At 47.6% G+C, this 26509-nt stretch overlaps 1 protein-coding gene across 20 annotated transcripts in view; it reads right to left on the reverse strand.

The window, feature by feature from the left end:
• LOC108940442 (neurexin-1a) overlaps positions 1-26509 on the reverse strand; it is a 114113-nt gene that overhangs the window by 2677 nt on the left and 84927 nt on the right. For 9 of the 20 annotated variants that reach the window (XM_018762612.2, XM_018762618.2, XM_018762607.2 and 6 more), the window contains 4 exons: positions 17274-17445; positions 14308-14397; positions 12261-12574; positions 2366-2456 (listed from right to left, as the gene is read on the reverse strand). In XM_018762612.2, coding sequence (XP_018618128.1) covers positions 2366-2456; positions 12261-12574; positions 14308-14397; positions 17274-17445 — 667 coding nt within the window. The remainder of the gene's footprint in view (positions 1-2365; positions 2457-12260; positions 12575-14307; positions 14398-17273; positions 17446-26509) is intronic. The other 11 variants (XM_018762623.2, XM_018762620.2, XM_029250313.1 and 8 more) reach the window with 3 other exon arrangements.

Genomic DNA, 26509 nt, shown 5'->3' on the forward strand with positions numbered 1-26509 from the left:
ATTTAAGAATATTGCTGTATAACACGTGTATGGGGCTGTGGTGGGTGAAAGGTTAATCATTTAATGAGCCGGTGACTGCCATCCGCAGTCAAAAGGGACACAGTTAGGGTTTCCCCACTCATTTTGGCCCTGTGTTCCTCTATGAATCAGCGGGGTTTGATCATGGGGCCCAGCATGTGACCCTGATGGGCTCTATTCTTGCCAGCCCTGGAACAAGGATCTCATCTCATCCTGGTGACTTTTTAGGAGTTGGACCCCATGACACCTTCTGATGATCCTCAAATGAAAGCACACTGCTCCGCCCACTGCCCTCACTTCCTGTCTATCCGTGTATGACCACAATGGTCATGATCTCCTCCCTGGCGGACACAGCTCTGGTGCTTGCTGGGATGCAGCACATGGGTGTTAGCTGTCTTCTGAAGCAAAGTCGCTGTCTGCTGAGTGGATCAGTGGTGCAGTGCAGGGAACCCCAGGGGGCCAGACTCGACTTGCCAGAGAACAGAGGGAGGTCATTTGACAGTAAGTTAGTGTCAGACCACAGAGGAACATGGCCTCATAATCCAGGAGGATTCCTCTACAATCTGTACATCCGGCTGCAATTATAGGTGGTTAAGAACCTCTTACTGGCCTGTGGCCTAAGTTGTCTCCATCTTACGTGTCTGAAACTGTTTTTATGTACAAATAAAACAACACAGGCTGTTTTCAGAGATGTCTCTCCTCAAAGTATAATGGCATTGAGTTTTCTTTTGGGTGGTTTGGTCCTGCTGCAGGTAGTGCTACTGCCACATAGTGGAAGGGCTGTTTGGGTGTAAGTTTATTGTATTTCTGATCCTGGAGTCAGGCAAATGAGGGTTCGCAGCCCATCTCCATAAGCAGTGGTCTGAAAACAAACATGACTAATAATTCTTAGAGGCTCTTCAGGATTAATAACTCTCTCTCTCTCTCTCTCTCTCTCTCTCTCTCTCTCTCTTTCTCTCTCTCCCCCTCGATGTGTAACTGCTGGGCCGTGAATCTGATCTGTTTTGACACTCAATGTGGAGTTAACGCATCATGAATAAATAAAGAGATGATTGAACGAAATGTGTGGCTGCTTGGTGGCCGAACCAAAAGCGTGAGGGGAGCTGGACTGAGACATTGCTCTTCCCAGGGGTAGAAAGGGGAGAAAAGAGACCAAACTGTCCAAAGATGTAAATATTTCAGTGAGTCTGTTTCAAGGCGTGAGAGCTCAGAAGACTGAATGGAGGTTTTCCTGAAATATACATAAAAGCTGAATGTAAAAATAGGGAAGTGCGTCCAAACACTGAAGGCGTTCATTTGCAAAAATGATAAAAGCCTTTATAAGTGACTGGCAGACTCCAGTGCTCAGCAGTCGGGCATTGTGGGTAATCACAATGAAGGGCGTAGGAGTGTATTCCATTCTGGGGAGATGCGTTCCCTTCCCTTCTGCCTCCAATGCCTTTGCAGATACCAGCACTGTCCTAAAACGCCGTTTCTTATGAGATACCCATTTTGAGTTCTCTGATATTAGCGTTGTTACTGCAATACGATTACGATTAATGACATCACAGCTTCAGAAAACACGATGGCTGAGCCGTAACACGAACATGAACCACACCTTCTGAGTGCTTGCAGATTGCCAGCAGCCCCAGCTCTGCAACACGAGTGGAGCTCCTGAACTCAGTGGACGCAGCAGAGGCAGAGCTCACACTGCGCTTGCTGCAGCAAAATGTGCAGGAGAGGAGACAAAGGGAGTAGAAGACCACCTTCACGTACATCAGGCCTGACAAACGAAACGGATGTCTCTGTACTGCCAGTGTGGGGGCAGAGAGATCCAGCGTCTCCTCCCAGCATCACTGTTGCCAGGCCCTTCCTACACTAGGAGCACATAACAAAACTCGCAGGCTAAACGGCTTCATTAAAGCCAATTAGAATCGGTGGCGCTCAGTAGAAAGCGCTCTGTAAATACTCTGGCACTGTGGTAATTACTGTGAACAGATAATAAGGGGTTTGGAATTGCTGCCATTGTTTGGAGGCATACAATTACACAGCGAGGCTCTGAGCGGTCACTTCCAGGGTTACCGCTGATAGTGGGAATGCGTTTGTGGGTGCTTTAAGGTGAGCTTTAAGGGTGGAGTTTGCAGCAGAGGTGAGTTCAACCAAATGGAAAACTCTCAGAAAGCTCAGGAAGGGAACGTTTTAGTAAATCACTCGCAACTCCGGGCACAGTAACTGGGACCGTGTGTGAATTGATGGCGACAGCTGCTGCGATGCTGCACAGACTCATGGGGGTAACAGAATGGACCTCCTGCTCCCACTCTAGATACCAATTGGTCCAGAGAGGACAAGAAGTAAAAAGAGAACTAACCTAACCCACCTGACCCACCCGGCTCACAAGGGTCGATGTCCTCGTCATCGCTCGGACACTCAGCTGACGCCACCAGCAGGTCGTCCGTGGGCTGCGAAAAGTAGGGAAGAAGAGAAATCAGAGTGAGCGTCATGTCATCGGGCAAAACAGCGGAGGGCGTTTTGACACGTTTAGACCGCAGTGTGTTCACATTGTTGGTTCACACTGTGCATTTTAATCTACGAGCCTCTAACATTGTTCCCTCTGAGACCCTGATGCGCTTGAACTACGCCCATACTGTTTTTCTCTGAGGCTCAGACAACTTCGGCCGATCCTTACAGCAGAGATCCGACTTATCTCATGGCAGGATGCCGAAGTGGCAGAAGAGAGGGAAGCAGAGATGGATGGCGATGCTGCTGTTCAGCAGAGGCTGCTAATTTCCATCACTCATTCCATCACTTAGTTGAGTGTAATGAAAGCTCAGTGGTACACAAAGATACACAGTGACCTGCAGGCCTTAATAAACCAACTGCCAGACATCCTAAAAGGGTTCCCTGTGGAGCAGAATCTAGAAACAATCATTGTCATATTATTGTCATTAGCCATTTTGTGAAGGCCTCATCTTGTTTCTCATCCCTGGTCCATTCTTAAGTCCTTCTTTGTGGGTAAAGGAGGAGGTTCTGCCTACCCTCATCTGACTCTTCCTTATGTTGCCACCACATCCATTTCTTTCCTCAAGACTGACACACATTAATATGCAAACAATTTGAAAAGCTTCTTGAAAGAAACTGCTCAAAGCTGCAGGCAGAAAAGATCTGCTGTGTTTGAACAGCAGTTATAAGTAAGAGTGTGTTTGTTTGCAACCCATTCGGCCTTTTGTTGCCTTTGTTAGTAAGATACGGTGCAATAGACTACGGAAGTTGCTCTCCAGTTCTCCTCATCAGTCCCAAACTGGTGAATCTTTGGTGTATCTCATGTGTCCTTTATTCTCCTCGCTGAGAACTCAGACGGCTGGCACCTCAAACATGTCCGCTGTGACTGGTGTCTGAGAGTGGTCCCGATGCTAATGAAGGAACAGTACTAATTAGCACGTATTTCGAGGTGTCAGGCTCATGGCTGACAAGAGGCCCAATCACTGCCAAACGCACAGATTTGCTTGCATGATCAGACTGCTGGTCAGCTCGCTGCTTTCGTAACCATTGTGAGAAAGAAAAGCATGGCGTTTGTGGAGATCTGTTTGTTCTCTCATTTCAGCTTGGGAAATATCCCATTTGTGGCAAGTTGGTCCTGGCATTTCTTTACCTCTTGGAGGTTAGTAAGTTGGTAGCTCAAAGGCCACGGCGATCAAATACCTATGGAAACAACACCCAGAAGGAAAACTCTGGCTTTAGCCGACCGAGAAGTTGAACCAAAAAGACCCAGGCAACATAATTAAGAGAATCCAGAAATCGACTCAACCTTCAGACCCCAAAGAATGACTCAAGCTAACGACCACGAGGAGTAACTTAACCCATAGACCACAGTGAGTACCTCAACCCATAGACTTCAAAGAGTGATTCAACCCATAAACACACACACAAAACACCAGTTCTACGATACAGTTAGAATTCACATCTTCTACCCACTTGTTATTGGACACCAAACTGAATGAGGAAAAACATGGTCATGCATATCAACAAACTCAATTATAAAACCTGCACAAGAATTTTGCTCAACTTTAAGGGTCTTGCCTTCTACTTGAAAGGAAGCCCATGGCTACAGAGTGCAAACACGGATGCTGAAGAGATGCGTACGAACAAGGTCCTTGCCTGGGTGCCGAAGGTCAGTCCTGGAAGGCGGAACGCCATAGTGCAGATTTACAGCTACTGCAGATTGTGATTCCTGTAGCTCCACACGAAAAGCAGCCAACTCCGATCAATCCTTTCCTCAGGTGTCAACGGATGTGTAAAATCACTTCCCCGCCTGCCTCGTCTTGCTGCGGCCGGATCCGAAGACGAGCGTGACTCGGGGTGTCTCTCAGCGTGCGACTATGTGCCACCAACCACGGGCGGGGGAGGCGGTGCCAGAAAGCTCCAGGCCCCACCTGCTATCCACAGACACTGCCCACACTTCTCTGTGACTCTTCTCATGTCAGGTTCACATTGTGGGAGACAGCGAGGGATTGCCAGAGAGGAGTGTGTGACAAGTAGGAGGAGGCAGGGAGAAAGAGAGGGAAGGAGACACAGAGACATAAAGGAGCTACAGGGAAGAAGAAAAAGATAGAAGTAGAAACAGAGGCAGAGCAGTCATGGAGAACAGAAACAGGATGGAGGAAGAAGAAAAATGAAGAGAAAGGGAAGAAAAGGAAGGGTGCAAGTGGGAGTGAAAAAGGGATGCGGAGAGAGAGTGGGAGAAGGAGAAGTGAGAAGAGAGAGGGAGCCTGGGAGGAACCGAGTGTGGGCCGCTCTGCGACCCGCCCTTTGAACACCTCCTCCTTCTGCCTCCTCACTTTGGCCAGCCCCCCCGTTCCCATACTGCCGTCTCTTTGGAAGAGCCACTCTGTTCTTTTGGCTGTTTTTTTTTTTTCTTTTCTTCACAACAGTATCTATAAAACCCTTGAAAAAAGGCTGACAGCTTTCCAGCATCTGATCCGACACTCGGCAAGTAGGGCACTGCGGGTGAATAATTCAGCCTTTGCGCAAAGGCTTCTCAGAGCGCTGCAGCGCCGGAGCACCTGGGACGGAATGCGGCGGAATGCGGATGCCACGGTTTCAAATCGGATCCCAAATTGCGGATTCCGAACCGGTTTGTTTGCAAGTTGTTGTGAATTTGTGGTTTAGGCGTCGCGGCGAGGCACCACGCAGGCTGCACTCCAACAGGATCCAATCCTCTTTGTTCCAGCAAGGTGTGGTTAGGGGCCAAACGGACATTGATTTCCCACAAGAAATCGAATACTCGAGAGGGAGAATCACAGTGTTTTGCGTTTTACTCTAATCCAGGTTCTTAGTGTCTTACAGTCAATGTGTGTAATGTGTGAGGAAGAGTGAGGCTGGGGCAGCAGGACAGTGTGTTTGACACCGTAGTCAGTGGTGACTGTTTGTCAGAACCAGTGAACTGACCAATGAAAAAGCTGAAAGGCCACCGTGTTCCTGGTGTCCACGTTCACACGGCTTTGTGTCTCTATGTCACATTTCCTAACACCTGGTTGAGCGAATCGGTCACTTTGTCCACTTCTGGATGCTAGACCTGTGGAGAACAGTCTCACTGTGAAGCTACCCAGATCACCACACTCGTTCCTCTGGTCTTGTCTCGGAGGCTGCTGCAGTCGCCAGATCAATTTTTTATTGAGAGGAAAGCGGTGGTAGCAGAACGGCTAATGATTTACATGTTTCTTCCCTGAATGGCAGCACGTTCCACCTGTTCCTCAGCATCATCGCCACTTGCCGCAGAGCGGTGACTGAGGGTTTAATGAGCGACAGTAATGAATCAGACCTTAGTAATCTGAGGTACTTGGGGGGGGGGGGGGGGGGGGTTTCAATCATTCTCTAGGGAACCAGGTGCCCTGGGACAGGTGCTCAGCCAATCCATATGGCGAGAGGGAGGGACTGGGGGATAGGCATTCTTGATCTTTCCAAATTTCTCACATTCCCCAGGAGATCCTTTCCTCCCACGGGACCTGTTGAGTCTGGTGGGTCGTGCTCAGACAGTCCCACCTCCTCTCAACAAGCCCCCACTGTTCAGTGCTCTTGTGAGAGCAAGTCATCACATCAGTCCCATCAGCCCATCACACAGCCCCCCTTACCTCACCCTGCACACAACAACAGTGCCGGTACCTCTGTACAGAAAGGGCAGTCATCTCACCAGTTCACTCAGAAGAAGCTGACACCTCCCCCGACTCTTCAACCAGTTCAACAGCTGAACTCTTAACCACTACTATTAGGATCCTTCACTCTCCCCATCTCCCTCATCGCCTTCATCACTTTCCTCTTCCTCAGTAGCGGCTAAAAGTTCAAACAAAGGTCCTGCTGGCTGAGACTGGGCAACATCTCCAGAGAGGGCCAGGGGCTGAGTTAAACAGCTCGAGCCAACACCCGTACCTCGTCGATCTCACTGTCATGTCTGTGATACCACACACAGTCTCAGTCTAGCTGTCACCATGGAGATGAAGATACAGGTTATTAGAAGCTGAGAGAAACACAAACTGCAGCCAAGAATAATTCTATGATCATCAGGTGACATAGCGGCACCTCGCGGTCCCCTGCCACGGACACCCATAGCAATAGAGGGTCCCCCAGCGCGACCGCATCTCTCTCAACATTAACCGTGCAAAAATGAATAATCACGAGGGAATTTTCTTCTTGACTGTAGGGAGGAGCGGTGGAGAAAGTGCCGATTTGAAACACACAATAAAAAGTGACTGATTCACTGCGGTATCTCCACAACACATGCAGAGCACACACAGCTGGGCCAGGGTGCGACTAGCTAGGGCAGGACTTGCATGACGGGCCTGCATCAGGTGGGTCTGCAGCGAAGAGAAAACGGGACTGCGTTGGTGTCGGACGAGACCAGACAACAGCCTCCGTCACAAGGTGGCACAGCGGTAGAGGAATGTGAGCTGCAGCAAGAAGACTGCAGGACAAAGAAGGTTCCAGAAGGCTCTGCTCGTGGTGTAAATAAAGTGTGTGATTTGTCGTGTGTCTTGAAATATGTCCAGAGCCTCCATCATCTTCTGTGGGACCGTGTGTCACCACAAACAGACACAGATGGTGACGAGTGGTGCCTCTGGGGGGCGACTGTGTGTTTGAAATGCAGAGAGGACGCGAGGGTAGGAGTGACGCAGCCGATGAGGAAGGCCTGTGTGCTGGAGTAGCTCCACCTGCGGAGAGGAGATGTTCCTCAACTGTTCCAAGGTCCTGTCAGCTGGAGAAGCAGGTGACCTGGAGGGAGGATCTGCACTTCAACACCCAAAGCCAGAGTGAACTGCGTACTTTGATTGCTTACCCCAGTAAACCTGCAACCTGTCGCTCCAGAGTCTCTTTCCAATTGACTGCAGCACCACAGTGGAAACATCTCAGACCATCTTACTCTACTGCCCCCAGCCCACAGAACCATGGGCACTGCCTCAATCTTACTCACAATGTGATTAAAGCCCAGAAAAGTGAGAGCAGCAACTGCGATCGTGACTCTGCGCGTTACATGTGTAGAAACACAACGAGCTTCAGAGAAGAGAATCAGGAGGAAGTACTTGAGTCAAGTCACATACCCTGGGTTCGCATCAGCAGCCTTTCGAGGCAGTTCCATTACTACCACACCACCCGCTAAACAGCTCCTGCACATGCTTGTCACACATTTATCAAGTTTACCCCAACGCCCCCCTCATACCCCAGTGGTCCCCCGAATTGGTGAGTTGAAGTCCTCCATTCACATAAAACCTGTTCACCAACTTACTGCGGGGGGGGGGGGGGGGGGACAGCAGCAACAAGCGGTGCAGGAGCTCTGAGAGAGACCTGCTCCGGGTAACAAAGCGTCGGACTGCCTCGCCCATTGTGGACCTGAAACAAAGGAGCTGGATATGTGCAGGGGATGTCAGGAAACCCCTCAGCCACCAGAACGTCTCGCTCCGCACACGGAAAACTGTGTAGGTTGGACCCTCTGCACAGAAAGACCCCAAACCCGCACGCCTCGGCCCCGTCCCACCCCGAGTACCACCTTGTTTGTCATCAGTGCTACCTGGGAGGAGAGGCAGTGCCACCTGGCATCCATGGCGGCCTGGATGCTGTGTGATCTCTTGAGTCAGGTGCTCTCGGCGGTGATGGTCACGGCGGTCCTGGCCTCAGGTCCCGGCCAACAATTCTCAGTGTAGCGTCTCTGCAGAAAGGCACTCAGCTCAGTCCATCCTGTGGAAGGGCAGCGCAGGCAGGAGAACCACCGCTCAGGCTGGGAACACGAGGAGGATAAACAGCCTGCGTATCGGCGGAGCCTATCAGCGCCTTAGTGCAGCGAAGAGGGAGAGAGAGACCGAGCGAGCAAGCGAGCGAGGGAGGGAGAGCGAGGCAAACACCGCCAGCAAGTCGTCCTGAATCACATGACCCGCACCGGCCAATCATGTGCCCCACTGAGCCTGTAGTGCGTGGGGCTCGCTGCTGCGGGCCGAGACGCTGGACTCCACGCTGCCGGGGTGAGTGTGGAGCGGGCGGGGGGGGGTGAGACGGAGGTATACTCCACACTGTACGGCTCTGACCCACTTTCTTCTCTTTCCGCCCTTCGTTTCAGTAAAAGTTCAAAAAGCGCCCAGCTTCCCAGGAGACACTGGACGCCTGTGCTTAAATCCTTCATCCAAAGGGGGGAGAAAAGGCTGAATGAAGTAGTGCCGTGGTAGCTGTGCACAGGGGGGTCCTGAGCAGGAGGACAGGGGTCTGTCTCTGGTCTCCCTCAGGACTTCATTTGAAGAGCGGCGCTGAGCTGGACTGCAGTGAGCATTGCATTATTAATGTGACGGGCATCACAGCGCACAGGGAGCCACTCTGGTAGGGTCCCCAACACCAACCAAATGGAGAAGGAGCGAAGACGTCAGCGGTACTCGGACTTGTCGCAAAATCGCCACAAAGTTTTGCAAACCTCGAGGCCTGCAGGGACGTCTCTCGAAACCAGACACTCCGTAGCCCGCCAACAAAGAGTTTCCTGATGCTGCTGACAAAGCGAAGAGGAAGCTGCTTTGAGAGATGCTGATGTGAGTCAGATTACAGCTTTTCCCGGGCCGATGGGGGCCAACGCTGTGCCACAGCTGCATCCCTCAAGCCTGATGTACCCAGTGGAGGAAACTGGCCCCTCTGACCCATCTGCAGGCCCAATACCTCCATCCCTCCAACTTTATCAAAGGAGTGCGGCATGAACGTGAACACTCAGGAGATGTGTTTCTGCAGCCTGAACACTGCCAGCTGATCCAGGTGGGCGTGGGCTCCATCAGAAAGCAGGAATACAGCTCAACCCTGACTTGTTCCAGCACAAATGCTTCACCCCACGGGCTGTAGACGGGAGCAGACTGGCTTGTTCACGCAACCAGAGCTGCAGGTTCGTCTCCTGGTCTGGGTTTGACGTATAGAAACGTATGGAGACATTTTTGGTTAATACACCAAAAAAATCCAGTATCTCTGATTCGAGATGATTGTTACTTTTGTTGTTCCTTTCAGTTTTATCATCCTTGCCTTTTCTTGTTCTTTTTATGTAATGTTGCTATATGTGCATTTGAATACGTGTGTATGGGACTCTGAAATCCACACATCACGAGTGCAGTGTATGCAGTTCTCACAACTGTCCCATCCCCCCCCCCCCCCCCCCCCCCCCCCCCCCCCCCCCCCCCCACACACACACACACACACACACGTGACTTGAGAGCGAGTCACGTAGCCTTCCTCCCATCAGCCTCCTCTCTCCTCCTCTCTGCTGTGCGTCACAGTCTCAAGTGACCGCCTCCACAGCGGGGCCTTTGGCTCCACAGCCCCAGAGACACACCGTGGGCACAGGTTCGACTGATCAACCTGAATCTTTCTAGAGCGAATTTAAACACACACATAATACCAGAATGGTAAACAAACCTAGTTCATTGTGACTGACCAACAGGTTTCCCAATGTTACTGTGTAACACTACATCATGTGATCTTTGACCCACTCTGCAAGGCCAGAGGTAGTGGGAACCACAGTGCTTGATGCCACACTGGATGTGGGGGTAACCAGGTGAGCTTCGGAAGCACATTTGCTTTTTTATGCGTGCGTGTGTCTGTGTGGGCTGGGCAGACGTGACAAAGGACGGGGTGCTGTTCTGAAGAATGGAGCACTCTGCCCACACTCGGTGTGTGACTGTGTGAGTGTGAGCCACAGGGGGCACGTCATTACACCTGTCTACACACACTGCAATTGCTTTGTTCTATTTGTGTGACGAAGACATGGCAACTATGTGCTTCCCTACAAAGAGTGATCAAGTGGGTTAACTAGATTGTTAACCTGGTTAATGGTTCTTACTGCTGCAGTTACACTCTCAGTTACCGCAGTATAATGCCAGTCTTTAATTCTCATTATACTGGGACCACTTACACTTCATTGATATGTTGATTGATACAGTTATTTGTGTTGATGCAAAAATTCATGTTTGGTACATGATAGATGCACCCAACAAGCTTGTCACACACACCACAGAAGAAACACTACAGTGTGCTATTCTTTCAGTTAGTCTTCTGAATTATATTCATTTCATTTTCAAATCATTGATGCAGATTTAAATTGTGTTTTTCCATTATTTCCTGGAATGCGGCAATATGAGCGCTGATTTCTGGGCCACGAGACTCCGGATTGGTTACTGAGATGCAGCTGAGCAGTGATTTACAATGTTTCCGTACCCCAGCAACACCCCAATATACAGAGGAGATGGACCCATTGCCATGGCAACACCGAGTTTGTTCAGGAGAATGTGTTACAGGCATGAAAAGTCATAAAGATAATTAAAGAACCCATTGGGGACTCAGATGGGAGGAGTCAATAACAGGGTGGAAGAGAATATGATACAATGAGCGAAATAAAACATGACACAATCAGTGAAAGAAAAGCTGCTGCATAGGGGAAGCCCTCTGCTGTGTGAAAGAAGGATGCAAATGGACAGACGGACGTCATCCTCCTCCTGTGTGTCTGCTTATGCAAACTGTCAACACCCTAACGACAATTTACTGCGCTGTTCAAGGGTTCAACGTCAGGGCCCTTCCATTTTCCGCAACCAATAATATTTCAGACATCGGTGGAAGCCCTTAACACCTGTTCCGGGTGTATGCCCCGCCCCCTGCTACAGCCACACCCTCAGCTCAGCAAAGTACACACCGAAGTACTCACCGAAGTACTCACCGAAGTACACACCAAAGGGCATCACTGGACAGACATTCTCCCTTCCATGAACACACCCTTTCTTCATCCTTTGGCCATACTGCCTCCTCACTGATACCACCATGGTAGACACACCCACATTATCCATAAACAGACACCCCCCTACTAATCCACGCACACACCCCAACTGGGCCACACTCACTCTGATCTGATGTGTGTGAGAAGAGTTCTCCCCACACAGGCTGTGCTTTTACTCTGTGGGTGGGGTGGGGAGGGGGGGGGATCACCTCTTCGTCTGTTTGCTCTCAGAGCAAAACAGCATAGTGACACCTGCTCTCATGTGGTGTGGATTCATTACCACAGTAAAAAATAAACCTTGGATGGCTGCAGATGCACATTTTCTATTTATAGGCTCCTGATTGATACTGATGTTCTGTTTACTGTGAATAAGGTGAAAACTGGTGTGAAAAGTATATAAAATAATATACAGTACACCACAGAAACATCACAGTGGACCAAAAAGAACAGCTGTCGTCAGAATGCACCTCCATCCATTGTCAGTAACTGCTTGTACAAAGCAGAGTCACAGTAAAGTGGGATAAACAGGGTGTGAGGGAAGGTGCACCCAGGACAGGACACAGGTAATTGACAGGGCTCTCTCACACATGCGTTCATACATGCGCGCACACACACTTTCCACAGGCAAATTAGTTTTTACCAGTTCACCTGAAACACATCTTTGGATTGTGCAAGGAAACCAGAGCCCCAGAACCAAACGCACAGCGAGAACATGCAATTTCCACACATACTGATTTGGGATCGATCTCCTATGTCCGATCACCTGCGTAGCCGTTGCGCCACCCCAACCTGAGTGTACCAAAGTGAAACCAACACATACACACCTTTGGAGCATACGAAAGTGAAAATAGTTCCAAGCATGCCCTTGGACTCTGTGCAGTCCACCTGCTTTGTGCGGCTCAGATAAAGGTTCGTATGAACTGTACCGAACCCAAGGCCCCATCAAGGTCAGCCAGCCACCGGACATCAGAAGAAAGGGAGAGGGCCTGACCTGCTGGGGGTCCCGGGGGGTGGGCTGCTGACCCCGGCGATTCGAGGCCGTCGTCGTGGTCATGCCGCCGAAGGGGGACAAGCTGTCGGAGCGGTTGCCCGTCGTGCTGGACTGCGGAGTGTTGGAGGCGGGCGAGTCCCCCACCAGACGCACGCTACCCTCCACCTTGACGTTGGGGTCACCCTCGGCCGCCATGCTGAACACCTTAAGCCCGTTGTAGTACATGCCAGAGAGCTGGCCCTGGAATGGCCTGTCGCGGTCCAAGCCCCCGATCTTTATGGTGCTCTGGCTGTTGAAGATGGTGAGCTGCCGCCCTGTGAGGAAACAACGCCACACACAGGCAGGAGGCGTGAACTGTAGCCTCGGAGCACGGACAGGAAACAAGACGCTGTCCTCCCACGAGAGGAGATGCACTACTCGCCCTGCATGTGATGGCAGCAATAAATTAGCCGTCGCTAATGGCAACGGCGATTTATTGCACTTGTGATGATGGGATGCCTATGAAATGCAGGCTAAAAAAAAATACAATGCAGTTGATGTGGCTTTGCTAAAAGGACAATCAAATATCTTGCGTAACAGAACATTTCAAGACCTAAACATTTACATTTATGAGATTTATGGACACTGTTAATTGAATGAAAGGATGTGATTTATTTTTCGCTACTTAACATTTAGGAATGGATCTTCATTTGATACTGTTAGACTGCTTAAACTTTTATAGTACTGTTTATCTGTCTACTCAGCACCATGTGCATGACAAGAAATGGCTTCATTCCGACTTTTTTGTTTAATTTTCCCATAATTATTGGCCAATACAGCGTGAGGCTCAACGACAACGTGTCCATCACGCGAAAACAAACGTGTAGCTAAAGAAATCAAATATGGTAAATAATACACAGAGTGTCGATAAAACCAGGTAAGTTTTATCACCTTGTTTCGAGTATGTGGAGTACTTTCTCATGATTAATGATGCCCTAAATGAAAGGTGCTGTCAGAGGTTGGCTTACAAATTGCCTCTGGAGCTCCAAAATGGATGAGTGACTATCTAGAAATATTGTAAGGAAGCTGCTGCAAAGTGAGAAGGGGAACTGAACCGCTGCGCTCAAAGCACAGAGCGCGCAGGGAGCGAACGCGGGTGTACTCCACGTCGCGGGATGCTTCCTCTCTGAGAGGAGCTCAGCTGTGTGACGGCGCCGGTGGCGTCTCAGGCGAAGCGCTCGCCGATGGCTGGCGCAGCTGATTGCCTCTCAGCAAGGGCATCGAGAACCAGGGAGCGGGTGACGTGAGGATGACATCGAGATGAGGCACACACAAGACGGCTCGACCGCGGCGGCAGTCGGGAACAGAAAGAAGCACATCATCATGGCACATGGCTCATTGCTGAGCTCAGGGGTCACTGAGCACACAGAGAGGAGCATGCACTAGAAATGTAAACAGTAATAATATGTGTATGTTTCCAAATAAGCCTTATTGTTCTTGATATCCTCAAGTATACTTGCGAAACGTGTTAAAGGGACTCTTCTTGTGTGGCCAATTAATATTGCACTCTATTTAAGACAAATATAAAGTTTAATCAGTGTGGTTTCCCACAGTCAACAATAAAAATAAGACACATAATCCAACACACATACATTGTGTGTTTATGTATGTGTGCCCTGTGGTATAAAGACTAACTGTTCTCTAACAGGACTTTTTAGTGGATCATTTAGATAATTTATCATTTATAAACACTAAGGATCATTTACATGTGAGTATACATACAGCACATCTACAAATATTTGGCAGTGTTTATCATTTTACGTCAGAGCTTTCAGTTAAAGAAATACTTACAGTCCCTTTAACCTGGAGTTTACATGACATTTTTTTTTTTTTTAAACCAATAAACACATTATACAGAGTGCCAATCTTTAAGGCTACATTTTGATGTTTAAATTTTGAATTATTTAGTTTTACTGGTGATTTATTTTTTGAGGTTTATTGGTGATGCAAAGTTTTACTTGGTTATGTTCAAATTATTTTTATTTGAAGTTTTAATTGGTGTTTTTACCTTTGTCGAGTAGCCATTCGTCAACTACTCGACCGAGTCGATATGGGATTCGCTGTCTAGCAATCGCCAGGCGTTCGTTATCAATGTTGCCTTTAAAGTTTAAAGAGACATTTCATTGGTTAAAATCTGTAAGGTCAAAGGTTAAACCATAATACTTAAAGCTTGAACTAAACACTGGCACAAGTTTGTTTTTCCTGTTTTTAACGTTTAAAACAAAGCTATTGAGAACATTTCAGTGATCAAACTTTTCACTCAGACATTTATTTTTTATTATTTTGTTAAGCATATTACTCCTATATTAACTGAGAATTATGCTGAAACATTATCTAAGTTAATAAGCTTTATAAACCAAAACAGAAAATCACCTTAAACATACTCAACAGAAAGGGTTGCAAAATCATTTTCAATGCAATTTTTCTTTCTTTTTCTTGCTGGTTTTTGAAAGAACAAGCTTGTTTTCTAGTTAAACACTGCTCCACAATGACATGACGTTTGTTTGTATTATATCTCAGAATACACCCAGCCTTTGCACACAGTTCGTTGTTTATAGTCGAGGGGGAAAAGGACATAAAATGACACTTAGAGCAGCTTTCAACAAACTCCATTAAAACTCTTTGTCACAGTTAACTGGCAGGAAAGGCTTTGACACTAAAAAGGCTGTGAAGCTTTTGGTAAATCGGGATAGAAGGGGAGATGGAGGTATTAGTCGGCTCAAACAGTCTTGCACACGCGCGCGCACATACACGCGCACACAGTGTCAAACGGCATGGCCTGACCTACGGGGAGAGGAGGCAGGCTTTGACAAAAGGAGTCACCCGTAGAGATTTGCTTACAGAGTGATTACGTCCCATTTCATAAAGGATATGAAAAAGGCATAAAGGGACAAGAAGAGCTTGCGTGTTTTTAGGAATGAAACTAGCGCTTCCTTCTACTCTTCCAAGGCCTCCATGTGCTTCAGTGTCGGCTCAGCGCTGCCCCCAGTGGATGTCCGCTGGTGTTGAAATTCACACAGCGGGAATGCGAGATGGAGCTCTGCCAGAAGCTTGAAAGGGGAGCGTGGCAAGGCGTGTGCCTTCAGCCCATTTCACACTGATCAAAGACAGGCGTCCCGTCTGAGGCCGGAGGAACAGCGAAACAAAGCGGCCACGCTTCAAAGCGCTCGCCTCCTGACATCTCACTTCCAGGCCACGAGCGAAGCACTTTGTGGACCTTGAAGAGAACAACTCGCCCTGCCGGCAGTGAAGGTCTGAGTGAACTGTGTCATCTCTGGTCCAAAAGAAGGCACCACACTTAAAGACCATACAGATGATGCGAGATCATCTTTCATTCTCCTGTCACTCTGCTGTCATCATCTCTGAGGTCCCCCTGGACAGGGACTGGATCTGTCCATTACACTCGTGTTTTCTATGATTGCTACAGATCCTGCTAGCATCGCTATTACTGAGTGGTAAGAAAAAAAAATATCCTCCTGAATATGAACCAAAAAAAAAAAAGTTTTGGGACATATTTTTAGCTTTTCTAGGAAGTTGTCCAAGTCCCACACGCAAACATGTGGTATTATATAAAAGCATAGAATGGACAGTTTGGGAGATGCACTCAAAAACATATGTCCTCTAGAGTGGACAAAAATCTATGGCTAGATTTCAGAAAGGTATCAAATTACGATTACATTATTGAGGCGATCAACAGACACACTGCTTGTTGGAGAGCGCTGTATTTCATCGCAGTGATTCAGAGATATTCTGGTGTATTTAAGGGAACAGCAGCAGAGCACACTGTTAGATTTGAATGTCCAAGCTCTTCATCTAAACCCCATTCACTTCTCTGCCTTTTCTGAGGCCCTGAATGTGTGAAATGAGTGCCATCCAGGCATGTGAAGCAAATGGGTTGCCTCTATAAGGACAGAGACCACAAACACAAAGAGGAAGGGTGGTCCTCAGACTGAGAGCAGTGAGAGCATCAGGCCCAGCATGCGGTCCTTATACTCTCTCTCAGACTGACCATTTCAGCCTCCAGGTGAGGCGACTCTTATGAAGCAGGCGGCTCAGTTAATTCCATCTGAGCAGGTTCGCTCTTGAGGACTGCTGGTTTCATGGGGCCACGGCACTGAATTGGATGCACCACGCTTTCAGGGGACAGGCAGCTTGCCAGATTGATGGGCACATCCAGTGCGTCTGTATGTCCGTAGGGGTGAGAAGAGAGACCGTGTGAGGGCATCTGCACCTCACAGGGATCAGCATGGCAACCAGCTGACACCTACATCATAGGTGTTTTGGCCATTTCCTGGAGTGGAGATTAGGAGTCCACTGTGTAGGACCATAGACTGGCCACATCGACCCAAAGATGCATCCCAAATCACAGGTGGGTTGGGAGAATAGCAACGTCTGAAAGGGAACTGAAGAGCACTTTCCTGTCAAATCTACTCTCCCACACACACACTCTCGTGCTCTTCTTGCCTCTTTGTCACGTTTCCAGCTTATGCAAGCAGAACAGTGGGAGTCACTGGCTGCACATGGGACTTACATTTATTCTTTCATATGTCTGTGTGTGAAAATAAAGGGTGTTAGTTTCCAGTCTCCAGAGTGCTCTTCCTCCACAGTGGAGCTCATCCGCCTCAGTGAGAACCCCACAGACACACACACACACACCCTTATCAGAAGGATGTCACTGAGCTGAAGATGAGGGAAACTCAGGGGTCATGGGGGCAGGTCTCTAACACCACCATACTGCAGTGATAACTATTTTCCTCATGTCAAAATGTCAGAGAAATATACTAACCCCACAAAAATCAACTTGTCACTTTCTCTGAACTTTTGTCAAAGCCTTTTATCAGTTCAAAAGACAGTGAATTAAATAAACATCAGAAAGCTATCACAACTTGCACAAACACTTTAAATATCAACACAACACCTCAAACAAACATACCTAAATGGTCAATATCATGAGCATCCCTACCCCCTCCTCACCTGTAGGGTAGCGCTCAATGACTGGCAAGTCATCCAGCTGCAGTGTTGCATTCCCACCGCTCCTGGTGAACCGGACGATGTGGTACTTCCCGTCGTTTACGAACTTGGTCGTCTCGTCGATGGAGATGTCGTCCGTGCCGACGTTGAAAATGACACCAACGTTGCCTTTCTCCTGTAGGACAGGGCGTGAGGGGCAACCATTAAGACCTCTGAGACTCAGTGAACAGAAGGCATGGGTGCTGTGGAGTTCTAACTGTAATAATAACAAGGTCATTAGGGTTTCTCAAGGGACTATTAAATCTGGGTTAAAATAGGGAACTGCAGCTGTACCAAAGAACTATTTAACTTTAACACTCAAACCTTAACAACACTGTCATTTCTTACATTTCATATTTTTGTGTACAATCTTTAGATACTAAATATCTTTAAGTACACACACAGTCTGAAACCACTTGCCCCAAGTAGGGTTGCGGCGAACCGGAGCCTAACCCAGCAGCACAGGGTGCAAGGCTGGAGGGGGAGGGGACACACCCAGGACGGGATGCCAGTCCGTTGCAAGGCACCCCAAGCAGGAATTGAACCCATCAGAGAACAGGCCCTGGCCAAGACTGCTGCGCCACCATACCTCCTCCCCAGATCTTTAAGTACACAAGACTAACAAGATATCCTCTAGACGGTGGGCCTTTAGCTACAGAGCACCAAAACTCTGGAACAATCTACCAGGTAGTATCAGGAATGCCACTTCACTCTGAGCCTTTAAATTCAGGCTTAAGACATTCATGTTTTGTGTACTCACTGCAGAGTTATTGCTGATCTATACATTCTGCACTTTTGCATGTTAGTTAACAGCATAATTACCTTCTATCTGTTATGGAGTTGGTAATAGCTACCCCTTTCTCTTCATGGTCTCTTATCTGTACCCTGTGGTGAAAATATGTTGTCGGGAGCCAACAACTTCATACCACAACCGACGGGACCAGTAACCTTGAGCCTGAACACAATTAGCTTTCATAAACTATTGTTCAGTCTTGATAGTTGGTCTTTTTGTATTTTTTGCATTTTGTTGTATTCTCTGCAGTTGCCAGCTGGCTTGCTTTACTGTTAGCTGTAACTCTTGCTGATCACACCCCTGTAAGATCATTCCTGGTTTCACTGAATATTATTTATGCAAAAATAATTGTGCAATTATGACCCTATACCGACATACCAGAAATCATTAATACACACAGCAGTTCTGGTGTGTTTGCTATGGGTTCTTAAACCAGTTTCCCTGTATTTACAGTTTACTCAGCAGGCAGTGATGAGAGAAACAAACAGTGTACAGTGTCAGCCACAGAAAACATATTTGGTAGCTTAATGATGGGAAAAAACAATGGAAAGGAAGACGTGATAGCAGGAGCATCTCTCTGCTTTCTGGTATCCAGTCCATGCTCTTGAGGAATGTTGTCACGGAAACCCCCTGAAGACTAAATACATTCCGAGTCAGAACCGCCAACCCTGCTGCGACTGTCAGCGGTAAATGTGATGATGCTGGTCATAAACGGAAAAAAGGCCCATAAGTCGAACGCTCCGTCTCTCGATTAACCCCATGGGGCCTGCAAACATGCTGTGTGACGCTGATCAGATTGCTAGCGAATGGCCTCCAACAGGGCAGCGAAATACGGGAGACTGCGCCCGGAGCTCGATCCTTGCTCATTTGAAACTGAGAGCCACACAAATATCAGTGACGAGACACTAAATATGTGAGTATGATCGTTCCGTTACTCCCTCGCTAGCCACAATCTCAAACTGTTCATCGTTCACAATTCAACTTCCACAACAAATCTGAAAAATGTACTGTGTTCCGCTGGAGTATGTTTCGATGTCTCCTGTACTGTAATGCAGTGACCAGAAGTCGTCAACAGTCAAGCGCCTGCCTTCCGTGTTTCCTAAGCGGATAACAAGCAGCTGTCCAATATCATGGAAAGCTGACATTTTTGCTCTTTTCACAAGCTGTCACATTACAGCCAGAAAAGGTTGAAAAATTTTCCTGTTTCAAAGGAAAGGATGTGAAAACAGACTTATGATGCACCAAAACATCTTACATAATTCAACTAAAAACACACTAATTCCTTGTTAATACCAACCAACATGGAAGTAAGCAATACCCTTCAATTTGTGGACATGCACTGGCTTTTTGTGTTCTTCAGGTTATGAATTTCCAAAGAAATGCACACTTTACACAGGAAAGAACACAGATTATTTTATTTTATGCATTTGTTTGGTTTTCTAACATTTCTGTCTGCAGTAGTGTAAACATGGCCTATGTTCACCCTCCATGCCAAAAGATGGCAGTAAAGAACACCTGAAGAACACGAGTGTGGGGGGAAAAAAATTCTGTTACATCAGACCTGTTACTCCAACATTTGACGACACAGGTAGCCCTTTGTAGCTGTCAGCTCAGAAATACAAATGGCCATTCTCTCTTGTCGTTCACAGCTTCCCATCTTTTTGTTTCATCTCCACTTTTTCCCCTCTGTGTTGAATGTTGAGGAACCAACCAACATCTGCATGTGCGATCCAACTTCTCAGCTACACTGTTACTGGAAATGACACATCATTAGAAACAAAATGGGCCTATTAGCTCTCGTCGTTTATTTTTTCCCCCCTGCTGTGGACTGGTTAAGCATGCCAGCTGACTACTGATGCTAACGCTGCACACACACAAACTTCCAAGCCACAAAATTGCAATAATATCCTGGACCAAGACCGCCCCCCCCATCCAAAACTCAGTTACTGTTACTTTAAATCAATAGACAGCTGCAGACAGATTTTGTGGTTTTTCATAAGCTAAATTGCATACTTGGAAATAATCAAAAATTCTGCATACTTCAAACAGACTATTGTCAGAGAAACATTATCTTAAAAAAAATGTGAACAAGAATATAACAATGCCATTTTATAATGGAGAAATTACAAATCCAGTAATGCGACAGAGGGACAGTGATTAGGAAGCGCTCTTTGTGTAGCAAGCCTTTATGTAAGCGATATCATCCACAGCTCTGTAATCCATATCCCGTTTTTGGTGACCACAGGCCCACCTCATTCGATATGCCCAGGTTAATAAATGATTCCCTCCCCTTCTTCAGCAATAGGCAGGTAACCTCAGTGCAGGTGGGATATAGAAAACAGCTGAACCGTTTACAAGACAGGTAAGTTTCAGGCACCTGTAGAACAGGGAAGCAGTAATAAGAGTAGGACAGATGGAAACAAATAAAGCAGAGGAAAACGTTCTCTCCCCCTCCATCCCACATTCCCACGGCTGTGGTCTGCAGATTAGCACCCAGGCCTACGACAGTTCACACACCTGTACTTCACCACCATTGCAGCCACAGGTGATGCAGCTGCACTGTCCTCCTTCCTGCGTTCCACTGCACCATGGCTGACGGCAGCGGATAATTAGAGAGAGAGCTGCGATGTGAGGCAGGCTGGGACCGGAGGGCTAAGCGCTGGAGTGGAACTGATGCGGAGCAGAATTAACACTGAGAAGGAGAACGAGCGGCAACGGGGCGCTCAGATGCTAATTAGGGACGATGCCTGGGCTGGTGTCCCTCCTCTTGGGGCTGCTGCCTCCCCCACACTCGTCTCTTCTGCCTGTCTGCTGTCTCTTCCAGTGATGAGGGAACGGCTCTGCTGGCTTGTGTCATCTGACATTCCTGTCACCCCTGCACAGTGGTCTTGCCCCCAAGGAGGTCGGGCGTGGGAGGGAAGCTGGGCTACACACTCAAGATACACACGTAGAAAATTGGTGCAGATGTCCTGTGGTGGGGCCTTTCTGCAGCACCGAAACGGGCAAATGTGCAGCAGCAGAGCACCGTGTGTCGGACTGCACTATACAAGATAGATGAATAAACCCCCTTTTGTAAGGGAGGTGCTGTGCCAACAACAAGGAATCCTGGGGAAACGGGCAGCAACATTCATAAACATGCAAGTGAACAAAGTGCCGGGAACTGCCCCGCCAGCACTTTCACTTCTTCACACTCGACTTGTGTAGGAGCTCCAAGGAGCGATGGCCAAAAATCGCCAGCACGGCTGGAGTGCCTCGACTGTCTGGGGAAATAACATGGCTCTCTAACAACATCCTTCAGGCGCTAACAATTTCCCAAACTCCACCCAAGGAGAACAACGCAGGACACGGGCACTTTCATTCAGGCTGCATGCCTTTTGGACCACCCGAAGCCCCAGCCACTACACTTCCAGCAAAAAGTACAGTCGGAACAACCTGTACTCCTCCACTTGTGTGTCTGAGAACCATAAAGCACCTACAGCCGGCGGCTTTAACTCAGTTTGTTAGTTACCCACCGCGACCTCTGCAGCTCATGAATAGATATAGTATGTGAATTACGCGATTAACATCCGACTCAATATTTGCACACATTTTCCCATGAAATGCAATATTTTAATTACTTTAGGCCAGTACTGACACTGGTATAAGTTTGATTTTCTTTGTTATGCTGTTCCCTCTTTCTGCCATTTCACTTTTTAAATGTGCCGATATGGTAAAAAGAACCCGTTTGCCATCATTATACCCTGCAGCTCAGTGTTAAGGAACATTAACTCAGCTGTTGTCATGTGCAGTGAACAACCTCATAGCTGAGCCCAAGTTGCAGAAATTGTGATAGAGGATTTGACACTTTTTCCTGCTTTCCGTGGCTGGAAAGGTATTATGAAATTTATTACAGTAATTAGCACCTGTTTTGCACCGATGGATAATTTGCATACTGTAACTGTGCAGCTTTATAATAACTGCTATTTTTCTATTTGGGTCAACAGGTAGCATAGTGGATATGGACACAGATTTGCAGCTTGAATGTCTGAATTCTAAACCTCAACGCAGGTGGGCTACCCTTGAACATGATACTGACCCTGAAATACACAGTTTTAGAAATGAGTAAAAAATTTGCAGTTGATTTGATTAGAAGCATCTGCGAAGTGACTAAGTGGTTGCTTGTAAAATGCCGAGATGGCCCGTGCTGTGCAGATGTACTACATACGGCGCGTCCTCAGTCACCATGGTAGAGCCAGTCCTACTTGTACACCAACACACACACACACACACACACACACACACACATTTGAACACGCAGGCACTGAAACTAAGAATGTATTGATGTAGAACAGAGTGTGTAGGCTATGGCCCTGCGGTCCTTATCCTTGAAAATACATCAGGATGGTGAAGTACTCATTAGATGTGGAGTGCACCTTCAGACAAATTCGGAGATTCTGAGCGAGAGCTCTGCTTTCGCACACAGGTCGACCACTTGGTACGGAAATGCTATTCATTCACCCTGTCTTCTCAGACTTGGGGTGATGTGGATGTGACGCTACAGGTGAGACAGAGATTGAGCCCACAAAGGCAGCGCCTCGAACCTGCTTCACCTCCTTGCCTCATATTGGATCTACAGGAGCTGTCATGCTGGCTCCTCCCCTGCAGCCCTGGGGAGGAGATACATGAACAAAATAAATAAAAAGGTGCAGTCAGAGAGTGTATTGATTTTCTGCTTCCAACACCACAGCAATCCCAGCTGCCATTGTGGGAATAAACGGCCTCAGTGAACCATGGGAGTTTTCGTAATGAAAAGCGAACAGCGGCAAGAATTTCAGCTGCCACATCCATCTTAAGTCGGGGGGGGTTCAGGGTGGGGAAGAGGGCTACCTGCACTGGTGGCTCCACCAGGTGTGATCCTTGCCTGATCCCAGAGCCCAGACACAATTCAAACCAGTGGACTGAGACTGCAGTTGGTATGGCAACCACATGCAACAATCAGCCTGTGGGGAGAGGTGCACAACAGGGGGTGCTCCCGAGTACCTAAATCAGCAGGAGAGCACAGACACTTAGACGTGCCATGAGCAGACTTGATCGTACACACACTCACAGTCCAGCGTATTTCACATTCAAATTCAAAAAGCTGCTCTGGCACAAGAAAAGATTTGCATTGTTGCATTGCCACAGCACTTGAACAAAGGAAAAACAAATGTCACCTTTAACCAAAATAAATCTCTCTTGACCACTCACTCACTCAGATACACACATTTAAACACATTTGCCTTAGCACAGCTGACAACAGCAGTACCCTGGGTATGCACTCTCCTGATGGGCCAGTTGCCCCATTGTACTCTGGGTGAGCCATGATAATCTGGAGCCAAAAAACAGAACAAGTGGTGGCGTTGGATGTGACTGCTCTATACACTGTCATGGCTAAAAACACACTGAGTTACAATAATTAGTACAGCAAAACAAAGTCTTGAACATGGTAAAGAACACATGAAGGATACAGATATTACCTACAATAAGACACCTCCACCTAACTAAAATTAATCTCTCAGCAGTTTAAGACAAGGCACAAGTTAACCAAGAACAGCCAAACCCTAATTCTGAATATTCATAACCCAACTGTGGTAGAGTTGGATGTAAACAAACTTACCATCAAGAATCCCTCATAAAAGGTACTAATTAGCAGTGGAGATGACAGAAAATATATGTACTAGAAATATATCAAGACACCGTGCTAACACTGATACTACCTTAGAACAAATATTCAATTATTTTTATTACTAGGCGTCTTTACCTTAAAGAACCTTATGCAGGTTCCCAGCTGAATGTTTCACCGTGGCAAATATAGTGTCTTGCTCAAGGGTACGACGACTGTTTCGAAGATGTGCACCAGCACACATGAAACAGTCTGAGATCACAAAGGCTTCGTTGTGGCGCGGCAAAGTTGTCGGGCAGTAAAATCTAAAGGTAGTGTGCTGTTCCTGTCTGTGCTTCCGTGACCCAGTCTTGCTAATATTAAAAAAGAAATCTAAATCTGAGCACACAAGAGCTCGGGGATGGGAGTTTCAATTAAGGATTCGAACCCCGCAGTAAATGAATCGCAGTGCCAAGGTGAGAGAAAATGGTACGGACAGCAGCCTCGTGGGAGTCTCCGATTCCATTCTCTCGCCGTTTTCCCACAGCGCAGGACAAAACTGTCGATCGTGCCCCCGAGGTTGGACTCGAGGCTGGTTCCATGAACACTAAGATTGAGTTCATCGCCTTCAACGACCACCATGCGTAACCATCTCTATGGGTAGATTTCCAACGCGTTCATCCCTCAGAGTCTCCCCGTACGCACAACTCAGGACACGTACGAGAGCACACCAAGGAGGATTGAAACGGTTATGGCTCTGCTGCTGTTGCCCATTAAGAACTCGGTGTTCCCATTTTGTTCAGCGCTTACACTACTTCGTCCACCCGCCGCGTGTGTGTATCCCAAGAATGTGACCCAAACCCCAAGTATTTCATCCTGGAAAATAATATCAAAACAAACTGTTGACCGAGCACTGCTGCTTAAAGTTCATACATCACAGCAGGATTAATAATTATGGAATTCTTTCTGACTGTTAGGGAAAGACGGATATTTTGAGAATTTACTCTAACTGAAAATTTACTCCTGATGACAATTAGCAGTTTTTCCTCAGAGCTCTGTGATGCAGAAGTTAGGAGTACACCTTGGCGCACATACTCGTGGAACCAGGTGAAGGGATGTGTACCTGACAGCGTGGGATGCTGCACAGGTCTGTTTATGTTATATTAAATGTGCATGTAGAATTATTGAACTGAGATCCACTGATGCCGGAGGAATCGACAGAAACTCTGCTTTGTTGAGAGAAGATCCGTTCTCTGCCGGCTACTGCAGATGGTCTCGTGGCTCTGAAGGACCGTGGAACAATTAGACGGTCGATGTCCACGGTCGTCTTAACTAACGCAATAATTCACAGCTGGGCGAACATGAAAACCACCAGGTTTGTCCAGTGCTATTATTTTTTGCACACAGACCCGGTCAATCCAGACAGGTTGGTGGTGTCCATGTTTTTGTGCCAAGGTCGTGAGGTGTGTCTGACCGCAGCGGGGAGAAATATGAGCTGAATGAATAACAGGCAAGAGGGTCCCTATAACGTGTTCCTAAAGAGCAGGCAGTGAATGGAAGCATCTGGGTGAGAAGGACAAGGGAGACGACTGCTGCATATGGGACAGTTGGGTTCAGAAGTTCTGGACTTCCATCCTGAGGCCCCCAGCATCCTTCTGTTCCAACAGACAGACTGAAGATGAGAAGCTCTTTATCAGGAGTTTTGTGTGCCAGTGTCTTTGTGTGTTTTATCACATCTGAAAATCTGCCTTTGGCAATGTCATCTCATGCTTTCGAAAAACATGTTTCTAGTTCCTCCCCCCCATTTCCCTACTTGAAAAAAAAACGGCCACGGACATCTCCACTGTGTTCAACAATACACACCACCACACTGTGACAAACACATGAACCACCACCTTGACAACAATCTCAACACACACACACACGCACGCACGCACGCACATTGTCTGAACCGCTTGTCCCATACGGGGTCGCGGGGAGCTGGAGCCTAACCCAGCAACACAAGGCGTAAGGCTGGAGGGGCAGGGGACACACCCAGGATGGGACGCCAGTCAGGCACCCTAAGCAGGACTCGAACCCCAGACCCACCGGAGAGCAGGACCCGGTCCAACCCACTGCGCCCCCCCAATCTCAACACATGTGAAACGCAAATATAATCATTGTCTTGGTCAAATTTTGATCCCCCCCCCCAGTTACAAGTGTTTTCCAGTTCAATTACATTTAAAGTTCAATATATACAATAAAGCTATTCTCAACGTATAACGCAACCTGTATTTACCTTACGAGGCAACAGATCTCAGTAAAGAGCAGCCCAACTGAAAAGGAATGTGGGACCAAGTTAATTCAACTCACTTCCAAGTTCTTAGAGCTCTTTTCAGGTGTTCCTGACTGTCGGTGATGAAAAACAAGATGAGAAAAATTGCGCATATTTATGAGATGAACCTTTCAGCTAGGATTTCTGGAGATCATATACAGATGCTCCTCGACTTACGATGGTTCCCTTTACAATTCTTTTGACTTTACGATGGTGAGCTGGCTATAGACATTCAGTAGAAACTATACTTCAAATTGTGAATTTTTCCCGGGCAAGCAATATGCGATGCGATACTCTCTCGCGATGCTGGGAAGCGGCAGTGATCCACATCCTCCAGTCTGCCACGCGGATGCTATACAGATACCCCCTGTATCTACGTTGTGTTTTGTCCATCCATAATGCCACAGAAACACACAACTGTCTCCTGCTACTGGTGGGAAGAAAAAGAAGAGGACAATTAATCTTGAGGAGGA

This window comes from Scleropages formosus, chromosome 3 (genome assembly GCF_900964775.1).
Source record: "Scleropages formosus chromosome 3, fSclFor1.1, whole genome shotgun sequence".
Lineage (NCBI taxonomy): Eukaryota > Metazoa > Chordata > Actinopteri > Osteoglossiformes > Osteoglossidae > Scleropages > Scleropages formosus.